At 49.2% G+C, this 10883-nt stretch overlaps 1 protein-coding gene across 5 annotated transcripts in view; it reads left to right on the forward strand.

Annotated features, from left to right (window-relative positions):
• The window catches only part of RBM33 (RNA binding motif protein 33), a 133498-nt gene extending 125380 nt beyond the window's left edge, over positions 1–8118 (forward strand). For all 5 annotated transcript variants that reach the window (XM_046670613.1, XM_046670614.1, XM_046670617.1 and 2 more), the window contains 2 exons: positions 1431–1519; positions 1842–8118. In XM_046670613.1, coding sequence (XP_046526569.1) covers positions 1431–1519; positions 1842–1890 — 138 coding nt within the window. In that variant the 3' untranslated portion in view covers positions 1891–8118. The remainder of the gene's footprint in view (positions 1–1430; positions 1520–1841) is intronic.
• The last annotated feature ends 2765 nt before the right edge of the window (positions 8119–10883 follow it).

A 10883-nucleotide genomic window follows, 5' to 3' on the forward strand; every position in this document is an offset into this window, starting at 1 on the left:
CAGGCCTGCTCCGCCGCCTGCGCTCCTGGCGCGTCCCGGCCCTGTGACCGCCCTCCAAGGGGTGGGCCTGTGCAGCCGGGGTGCGGGGCCTCTGGAGACTTGACACTGTTGGTCGCTGTGTGGAGCACTGAGAGGCGGCTTTCTGAAAAGTGGGTATTTTTTCAGAGCTCTTCTAGTCATGTTTCCTGCTAGAAGTTCTATATGGTTATTGAAACCAAGTACCTACTCAAAACATTGTCCCTTTTTTTGCACATTTTCTGAGAAATTGGTATTTTTGGAATTGTGTTTCCATTGTAGATCTTTGACTAATGCTTCAAATGAAACGGCCACATGTGTAAACACTTTTAAAGGGTCGTAGGTTGTCACGTGTTTTTTCTGGCTGCCGTACTTCACTAGACAGAAGGCCAAATGCAGCACAGGGTCTCTGGCCGCAGAGCGCCAGCCCTGTACGGCTGCCACAGGTGCTGGGTGTGTCCCCATGTTGCAGGGGCCCCACTGCAGCTGCTGCTTGCCCTGGCTTGGTAGAGGCACAGCCTACACAGTGCCTCCAGATACTGGAGAAGAGCCCGACTCCGGAGTGCGAGACAGGCCGAGAGGTTGCTGAGTCCTCCCCTCCCGGCCCCCCAACCCCGAACCCTCAGTCCCAGAGCCTCGGGAGGCCTCCCCTCCTCAGCAGGTCTGAGCACTGGGCGTGAGTCGGCTCTGGCAGGTGCTTCCTCATCAGACGAACTCCTCTTCCCTTGCTGCCTTGGTTGTTTCAGCTCATCTTCTGCGCTCATTTGGTTTCCCATAGAGAGTGGCCTCTGGAATGGTGGTTTCACTCCTGAAGAGTTAGTTCAAGATGCCTCTTAGTAATCACAAACTGCTCAGTCCAAGATGGGACCAGATTGTGCTGGGGTCTGCCCCTCCCTGTGACCCAGCTAGATGGATGGGCTCTCCATTTACCCCAGAGGTAATTAGACAATTCCCCAGTTCAGGCCGTGGGGGCCCCTTGCTAAGCAGCTGGTTACTCCTGTGTGGTGAGGATTGCTCTTTCAGAAGTTTAGTGAAGGCCCCACGGTCCTCCCTGTAGGAAGTGACTCTGACGGTACCTGCCAGCAGGCCTCCCAGAGAAGGCTTAGGGGAAGACCAGGCGGCGGCCGGGGCAGATGGCGGCACGTCCTAGCACCAGGCTGGAGGGTGCAGATGGCGGCACGTCCTAGCACCAGGCTGGAGGGCCCAAGTGCTGCTCAGGGGTGACTTACTGAAGCACTGTTGCTGGCTGCAATTATCTGGATAGGGAACAAAAATTGCCAGGGAGATAGAAAGTTTGTTTTAGTGATCCAAGTGTCAGCCTGGACTCAAAGTTTGTATTAAAGCCAATGTGTAAATTTTTCTTTTTTACTGTATACAAGGTGATATTAAAATGTTTCTCTGTTTTCTCCCTCTAGAGTTTACAGATGCTTCCCCAGCAGCGGAAAGCCATAGCTAAGTTCAAGGAACCAGCCCATGCATTAGCGTTTCAGCAGAAATTCCACAGGTAGCAGTGCATTCCATGGGTCTGGGGGTGGGGGTGGGTGTGGGCGAGGCGGGGAGCTCCTCTGCTGCGGGGTGCCCAGCTCTGCCCTGTCACTGCGGAGTGCACAGTAACGCATGAGGAGAGCAGACGGCACGGCACGTTTTGATATGGACAGTTGTCCCCTTGGTTTGTGGTGGTCTCATCAGTCTGCATTTGTGTAGGCTGGATGTTCACTAGTCAGCCCCCACCCCTGCCGTTCTGCCTTAGTTCTCGTCCGCCTGGTAAGCTGATCGCTGACATGCAGAGGTGCCGTAATGCTGGTTCTTTCTTCAAATGTCCGCAGGCATATGATAGATTTGTCCCACATAAACGTGGCCCTGATCGTCGAGTGAGCTCCCACAGGAGAGGCTGACCTTGCGCTGCACACACGCTGTGGATTGCTTCAGGGAAGCCGCCAGCACAGAAGCCCCAGGAGCTTAGGGCTGTCCGCCCACAGCCTCGAGTAACTGTTTTCTGGAGTGCCAGGCCACCCGCACTGATTCCAGAAGAGTTGAACTTACAGGGCATGGCAGACTGGAGTTCGGTGTTAGATTGCTTCACATTCTGTTGTCACCACAGAGAACTACAGTTTTCGTTTTCTTTTGTTTTCAAAGTGCTTACAATGCATGTAGACATTGTTCTTTGTGATCTTACTGTATGAGAATCACAGTGACTTAGATTCAGGAAAGAACACTGACGCCACAAATTCTAAGTATTTTTCACAGCAAAGAACATTTGATAATGGTTGCACTTATCTTCAGTGCAGGCTACTCAAGAATTTTCCCAACCAAGCATAACTTGCATTGTCTTCTCAGAAAGCCCTCAAAAGGCTCTTGTAAAAACGTAGATTAAAATTTGGGTGATTATCATTGACAGTTGCATATCCTGGAAAGCAGGGTATGAGGGGGGTTGGGAGTGGTGCCAATTGTGTGGCAGATTCTGCTTCTTGTAAATATTCCAAAAGCGCCAACTATATATTCCTAGTTCCAAAGGGAGCTGCTCACCCCCTTTTGCACCCTTCCCAGAGAAGACGGCAGTGCCGGGAGCCCCATGCTCCCTTGGCCTGGGAAGGTGTCCGTAAGCTCCCAGTGCAGCCTTGCTGGAGTCGCCTGCTAGGCGAGTTGCATAGCTACCTACCATGTGAGACAGGGGACAGCCTGAACCTTGAACAGATCTGATTGGTTTTTTCCTCTTTGTAAATGTAGCCCAAGGTGTCATGTTCACGTCACTGGCTCTGTGATATGTAACATTCTTTGGGAACCTGGTTATCATTGCTTTGATTAACTTTTTTTTTTTTTCCCCTGAAGGCCTTGTGAGTAGGGGCTATGCTGTCCTTCAGTGGACCTCAGAGCAAGGTGACGTTGACTCTTGCATGGCATTCTTCGTGGCATGTGGTGTGAGGAATGGCTGTCGTGCTGGGAGAGCGAAACCCCAAGTGGAATGTGTCTGTGTCGCCCATGAACCTGCTTGAGTAATTTTGGACAGGCTCCATTCAGTGTGGCACTTACTCCTCATAAAGCAGCTCTTAGTAAAATTCATTCTGGGCAAACGTTGGAAAAAGTGCCTTATTGTATTTTTGCTCATGAAAGAGTTTCACTATTTTAGATTTATTCTAATGTGGACCTGAAGTATTTGAGCAAATGATACTAGGGCACACTCAGACTTTTTAGCTGTATTTTTACCTAAGATTTCTTGTCAGATTTATTAATGGAATTAAGGAAACTAGAAGCCTGTTGTACATATGCCTCTGGTTAGCCAGCAAGGACAGAATACAAACGCGGAACACCTCTGCTCAGGGCAGCCTTGTGTCTCTCAGCCTCCTCGTGGGAGCTGGGACGCAGGTCCTGCGAACTTGTGTCACCTTGTTTTCACCGTTGCCGTTTTATATTACTCTTCCAAATCCAGTTAGCAGAACTGGAGGAGAGTATTCCAGGCCCAGTGAGACTTGGTGGAGCACTGATTTAAAATGGCCTCATGTGCTGAGAGTAGCCTGGGAGATGAAGCTGGTGCTTGGTGGCTGCTCTGGAGCAGATCTGGGCTCTAGGACACTCTGGGCACTCATAGGATACACTAGAACACCCTCTTGCTGAGGCCTGGCCACCGTGTTCCAAAAACCTCCTGACTAAGCCTTGGCAGATGGCCCTTCCTCCAGGCGCTCCAGTGCAGTTTCCACGTAGTCGCTGCTGTGCACATCGGCTGTTTGACACGGGCGGTCTCTGCCCACTGTTTTCACAGTAGATACAGTTGTGTTTGTATATTTAAAAGCGTAGTTTATTTGGCTCAGACCACAGAGAGCTGCACTGAAATAATGAGTTTGCTAGCCCATAAGCTCTAATTGAGAGAGATCCAGACCATTTCCCCACACTGGGCAGTGGGAAAGCTTACAGTTGATGGACTTATTTTATCACCAGGGACTTACTGATCCAAGAAAATGAGTTTAACAGATTTTTACCACTTTCTGAAATAGTCTGAGTGTGCTGTGGCTTTGGAACCAAAAATCTGCCTGTTGTCTGAAAGGTAGGCATTTAAGCATACTTTTTTCTAGTTAGCGATAATAAACTAATCCTATTTGGGCACCATTGTTCACAACAGACCCCATGGCCACTTTAAGGTCTGCTTTTGGCATTGTCTGAGTGTGACATGGGTGCCTCAGGACATGTGTGTGTCTGTAACTGTCTGCACACACATAAGCAAGCTTTCTCTTGATAGAATGTTCTTGAAAAACCATCGGCAGAGTTGAACTAGGCCTTTCAGAAAGCCCTGGTTAGACTGGCTCGGCACAGTGGGCCTCTCTTAATGCACACAGCCCTGGACAGGGCTCTGTTAGTGCCAGCCCGCCCAGGGCCACAGGCCGAGTTTCCTCAGGGAAACCACAAGCGAGGAAAGAAGCAGAATTAGAAAGTCATGCTGTGTCCATTGTGTGCACTTCTCACAGCGAGATCAGACCTCCGTGAGCTGAACCCTCTTGGAAGATCTGTTGCAACCATTATCTTTGTTCTTTACTTATCATGCATTTAAAATGAGATGCAGAAGCATTTAACATGCTATGTAAATACGGACCTTTTAAAATTGAAATGTTATTGGAGATGCTTTCAATTCAGCAACATCTTAGCTATTTGTTAGTTCTTTTGTGTTGTCTCATCACAGTTTAATGGATACAGTTCCATAATTGTTGATGTGTTTGTGAAATATTCAATTTTTATAAAGATGGTAGTAAGTCAATACGTTTATCCTGACCTGTGTATTATTTGTTCACAAATCAAGGCGCTTAAAGCCAGTAAATATCAATATATCTCGTAAGGAAACCCAATAGGTGATTATGTGGAGCGAGTTACTTTTTCTTTTTGCATTATCTTGTTTTGATTTTGTGCTGTAATATAAGTTCACTTAGCTACTTATCTGATCATACGAATGCATTACCATTGGGCTGGCCACATTTGTTAAATTCTTATACTGATATTCTTCTAAAGGAGAAATCTCATCTCTCTTTTCCAAAAAAAATGGTGAGGGTTCCCCCCCTTCTGAACAGACCACTTCCTAAGTAGGTGCCTGTGCCCTCGCCCCATGGGGAGGGGACGGGAGGAGGGTGGTGGGGGGGAGGGGTTGTTCCTCATAACTATTAATTTGGGTCATCCTTCTCCTGATTTGTAAAGGTCCTGGGGAACCACGTGTTTACGCCTGGTGCTGTAGTGCTCCTGAACTGTGACAGCTTAGATCCCGCGCCCAGAGGTCTTTCTCCAAAGAGCATTTTGCTGAATTCTGCCAGCAGAGGACTTGCTGGCAGGAGGCTGGGAGAGGTGCGGGGTGAAGGGGAAGCAGCAGAGGTGGGAGAGGAGGGCCTTGGAGGGTGGGGGAGCGGTCATGGTGTCAGTCGTGGACTTTCCTCCAGCACGCTGCCCATCACGTGAGGGGCCGTGGGGGCAGGCACACGGCGGTCTCGGCAGAGGGCTGGCTGGAGAGCCCCTTCCCTGGGGAGGCCTGCGGCTCGCGGGGCGGAGGAGACCTGAGGCCCGCCTTGCTCGCAGGCTTGATTTTAAGGACCTCTCACTTCTCTTCTTTTTTTCCTTTTGGCTTTGGTTTTCTTGTTTTGTTCTGTTATTTTGTTTTTTGTTTCTTTGTTGTTCAGTTGAAGGTAAGCTCAGTGTGCTCGCAGACCGTTGGACTGACAGGGACCCTGTGAGGACAGTTAGGTTTGGGGAGCAGTCTGTGCGCTGGGGAGCCCTGGGGCCCTGGGTTCCCTCCCTCCTTCCCGGAGAGCAGCCTCCCCGGCACAGGCCGGCCCAGCGCCCTGCCCAGGGTCCTTTTTCATTTTTCCTCCCTTCCTGCTTCTAGGACTCTATTGTGGCTTTACTTTCTCGCTGTGAGACCTCCTTTTACTGTCCTTCCGTCAGGAAGAGCCCCCCTTCTGGCTTTTTGTGTATTTGGAGTGTGAGGGGAATGCTTGGGAAGGTATCCTTGGTTCTTCGCAGGTTTTTAAAAGGGATTCACTAACAGGGAGGGGCGGAGGGTGTGAAATGGGGCCAGGAGACCCTCAGGAAGGCCACGCCAGGAGTTCAGATCACTTAGGGGGGAAGTTTAGATATTTTATTGTATTCAATGAGCATTTCAGTTAACCTTTTCAACGATTTTTAAAACTCGTGAACGAAGTATTATTTTGGGCGTTCATAAATATGAACTCTCCAAAGGCGTTTAGCCTTGGTTTACTATTAAATCCTAAGGATTTTGTGTAAGGTTTTTTTGCAACCTATTTAATTTTCCTCATTTAAAGTGCCCGTGGTTTGTGTCCTAGAACCGGAGCAAAACTCACTGATTCATATTGGATCCCAAGTGTGCCTTGTCGGGCAGCGAGGTCAGGAAGCGCCATCGTCTCACACGCAGCAGCCAGCTCTTCTGGAGAGTGTTCCACGGGGCTGAGCGCTCTCCTCTGCCGTGTGTTCGTAGCAAGTCTTTAGTTAGATGGGCAGGTGGAACAGGTGTTTTTAGTGAGAAGTTACTTTTTCCTTTTATTTCTAACCAACTAAAATGTAACAAGGTCTTCATGTTCGTGTTTTGCTTTATTTTACTAATTTTAAAAGGTATGTAGAAATATTCAGACCCTTTAAAAAGAAACACATAGTTCTTCCTTTTAACGTGTTCCACATAGTGGACAAAGAGATGTACTGTTCTAATATATTCTGTATTCAGTAATGGAACATGCTCTAGAAAGTAGACCTCTTGATATTCTTTCAGCGTGATTTTCTTTTAAACTACTTTTCATTTTAAGGGCACATGTAGTAGGAGCTGATTTTTAAAGGACTGTTGAAATTTTATGCACTCTGCAGTATTGTCTTAGAATATATAATTTAGGTTTTTAAAAACACACACACACACACAACACACATTTATACTGTCGACCGAAAAGCAAATAACCGTTGGTTTTTATAATTCCGCTTTGCTTTTCACAGGCACGGGTCCAGGATTGTGTGTCCTCTGTGAGGATTTTAACTCTAAGGCTTTAATTCCACTGTTTAATTTTCAGGTTCAGTAACAGCAGGCCTGCGCTGGGCGTTTCCGTGTTCAGCGGGTTCTCTCTGTTGGGCAGTTCTGTTCTCTTCTTGCTCCTGCGGGTCGGGGCTGGCCCCAGCAGCAGGGTCTCCTCTGTGCCCCCCTCCTTTCCTCTTGCACCTTCCTCGCCAGAACCCAGCTGCCAGCCCCTCTCGGAGTTCCTTTCCCACTCTGAAAGTCTTGCCCTTCCTTTCACTCTCCTGTCTCTGCTGTCTGTCCTCTCCTCCCACCCACCTCCTCTTGGTGATGGCCTTCATTTGGCGGAGTTCTTGCTCCTCTGTCAGTATTAGCGTGGAGGAGAATTCCACTCTGGGCGCAAGAATGTTGCGAATGTGTTTGCACCATGTTTACAACTCGATTCCATCTAAACCTTTGCTTTGACAGGTTTTTACTCATGATTTATTCCTCCAGGTCTCAGGTTGGAGAGAATAACATTTGCATTCTGTTATTTTGCAGTTTGACTATAGGAGAGTGTGGCGCTCCAAAGATGCCGGCGTCCTGGTGCGCGGTGGCGCTGTGATTAACCCCTGTTTTATCCCTCTGCTTCTGCAGGACCTCTTGCATGAGTTCAGTGTTAGTAGCGTGCCTCTTACTCCACTTGGAAGTGCCGGCCCGTGTGACCCTTTGTTACTGCTCTCGCTGACTCTGATCCTTCCTAACTGTAATGTGTATGCGCATCACGCGGGGTTGGGCCAGCTCCTATGTGGAGTCTGAAGCTGTGTTTACTGGGAGTGCATTGAGAGTTCAGAAGTCAAGAGGTGACTGAGTTGCTTTCCTCTGGGTTGATCTACTTCATGTTTCTACCAAACACACTACACTTAGATTTGCGGGAGATGATGTTGCCTTGTTTCACCCCATTTTTCACTTTGTGCTAATCACTCTGACAGCTTTATCAGGAATAGATGTGAAGAACAGTAGTGACATAGTTGGAAAAAATGTATTGTTGTGTGTATCATTTGTGTGATTCCAGACTGAGAAATGTGATTTGAACTGTATTGTAATTTGCAAGATGTGTTAATAAAATACCTCGCAGTTTCCACTTTTGTTCTGTAGTTTTTATTTTATCTCACCATTCAGATTCACTCCGTCCCACATCTTACGCATGTGGACAGGGACAGCACTGCAGCCGTCCCTCAGAGGACCAGGTGTGTGTTTTCCCCAAGGGGAGGAACGGTGTTCCTGAGCCAGCAGATCTGCCCCCTGGTGCTGCCGTCCGCCTTGAGGCAGGTGTCTGGTTGAGGGACCCACCTGTGTCCGCCCACGTCCCATGGTCCACAGGAGCCTCAACTGACCGAGTAGACAGAGTCATAGTACGTTTGGTTTTGTTGAAAGTAGGGGAGTTATTTTCTCTTTTTAAATTGTTTAAAGCATTGCAAATAATTTTTACAATTTGTCAAAGGAAATTTGTTCTCCAGCACTGTAATGGTAACACTGAAAATGCAGCTCAGTCGCCCGGAATGCCTTTCTGCCACCCTCATCGTGCAGCTCCGTTTGTGTTATATATGCACACGTCTTGTTGAAAAGTCACAGGCACAGTGCACTGTTGTGCATCCATTTTCCATTTAAAGTATCATTTTTTATGTTGTACAAATTGGTCATAGTTCATGTTCTGTCTTGAAAATAAAGTATTTTAAGAAGGAAGAAACCCAGGTATTCCCCCACCCCATGCCGGAACGGGCGGCCCTGGCCTGGGTCTGTGTGCTGTCTGCATTGGGTTCAGGCAGAGGCGCCCACTGGCTGCACCCGCTCTTCACCTCCTGAGCCCGCCTATGAAAGGGGGCTGATCCTGTGAAGATGAAGCTAAGCGTTATTGGCAGAATGCAACACGCGCCTGCCCAGCAAGTGCTGTTCCTTTTGTCCCCGAGTCGTGTGGGATGCGAGACTCCCGTGACTGAGGTCTTCTTGTCCTTCATGGGAGAAAGACCCTCTTGTGTGTGACTCCTTCAGGAGTCTGTTCTAAGCTTGCTGCTTTCATTCGCCAGTCTGGGCAGCATGTCACGGACTTGTGGCCTGGGTCCATTAGCAATGCACTTCACCTCTGCATGGTACCTATTTTAATTCTAGTGACACTGGCAAAAGTGGCGTGGATGGACAGTGCCCCACAGGCAGGGCAGCCTGCCAGGAGGGAGGGTTGTGTCTTCTTAAGGAGCCCTGGCTCCACGGTTCTTCCTTGGGGTAACGAGAAGAGGGCCTTAGCTTTACGTAAGGAAGAAAGAAGAGGCTGATTTGGGGGAAAACAAATTGAGAAGGAGGGGCTGGCCCCGTGGCAGAGTGGTTAAGTTCGTGTACTGTGCTTTGGTGGCCCAGGGTTTTGCTGGTTCAGATCCTGGGTGCAGATCTAGCACTGCTCATCAGGCCACGCTGAGGCGGCGTCCCACACAGAAGAACTAGAAGGACCCACAACTAGGATATATTACTAACTACTGAGGGCCCTGGGGAGAAAAAAAAACCAGGAAGATTGGCAACAGATATCAGCTCAGTGCCAATCTTCCTCATCAAAACGCATAAAAATTGAGAAGGAAGTGAAGTCTAACAGAGGAAAATGCGTCTGATTAATTTCTCAGATCTGATTTAATGGAATTTTTAAACCTAAATCAGAATCTGAAAATGCCTGATTAAAGCCAAAACCATTTTTCTTCCATTTTAATCCACAGTCCGTGGATAAGTCATTCTTTGTCTAAACCCTGAACTGTGGTTTGAGTGGTAGGATCTCCATAGAAGATGGGCTGAAGGCCCCTCGAGGTGTCTGGTGGAAAACCGCCTCTGAATTTGGGGGTAACGTATGAGCGGGTGTTGTTTAAGCAGAGATGTTGTGTCTTCACACCTTTGTGCCCGCACACTGCTGGTACCCGGGAGGTCCAGGTGTGCAGTTAGGCAATGAATCGCAGGAGCGAGCATGCTTGTGACAGGCCGGGTGGGAGCCTCCTTGCAGACCTGGGGGCTGGCGGTGTTCTGAGTGTGTTCTTCGATGACTTCTGTTGACAGGCTGCAGCTGAGTCCCAGAAGTTCTCACCCACTGCAAGATTTGTCCGTCTCATCTGACAGGCTCTTTTTTAAAAAACGGGTTTCCATATTTTGAAGGAGTTTACTTATAGTCAAGTCTGAGGGGGAAAAGTGGTGGAAGAGTCCCCTGGGAAAAGTACGGTGCTTACAAATTGTGGCTCTGAGAAAGCACAGAAAGCAACGTGCTGTGCAGCCTGAGGGGCAGCCCACAGGTGCTGGGTTCAGAGAACGGCCGGGCACAGCGGCTTTCCGGCTTCATGCCTCAAATAATGCTTCCTTGCCACGTGTTGGTGTTGCCTGTGGATGACATTGAGGGGCAGAGGTCTCTTTCTGTAGTCTGTTGGATCCAAATAGGAAGGTAGATCCTGAGCTGAGCTTGTGCCGCCTCATGGGTTACTTCAGCCCCGTTCTGGCTGGGGCCCCACCACTGAGACCCCGGAGAGCAGCCAGCGGCTGGAGCGCTGGCCTTTGGGGCCTGGGCGGCTGGATTAGAGACCAGGGACCCCAGCCAGCTTTCACTGGGCTGTGTGACCTACTGATAGACTTAGAGGAAGGGGACTCAATTCAAGGAAAGTGCAAGTCGTGTCGAGATACTGACCGTGCGCATGATGCGTCCAAACGTGCCTGGTGATGAAGGCAAACAGGAGCACAGCCGCAGGCACCTTAGACACCCCACAGTCAGGTGGAAGGAGAGTGTCTGGTGACGGGGCTGGGGGCAGTGATGGAGCTGGGGGTGGTGACGGGGCTGGGGGCAGTGATGGAGCTGGGGGTGGTGACGGGGCTGGGGACAGTGATGGAG

The sequence above is a fragment of the Equus quagga genome, chromosome 8 (assembly GCF_021613505.1).
Source record: "Equus quagga isolate Etosha38 chromosome 8, UCLA_HA_Equagga_1.0, whole genome shotgun sequence".
NCBI lineage: Eukaryota > Metazoa > Chordata > Mammalia > Perissodactyla > Equidae > Equus > Equus quagga.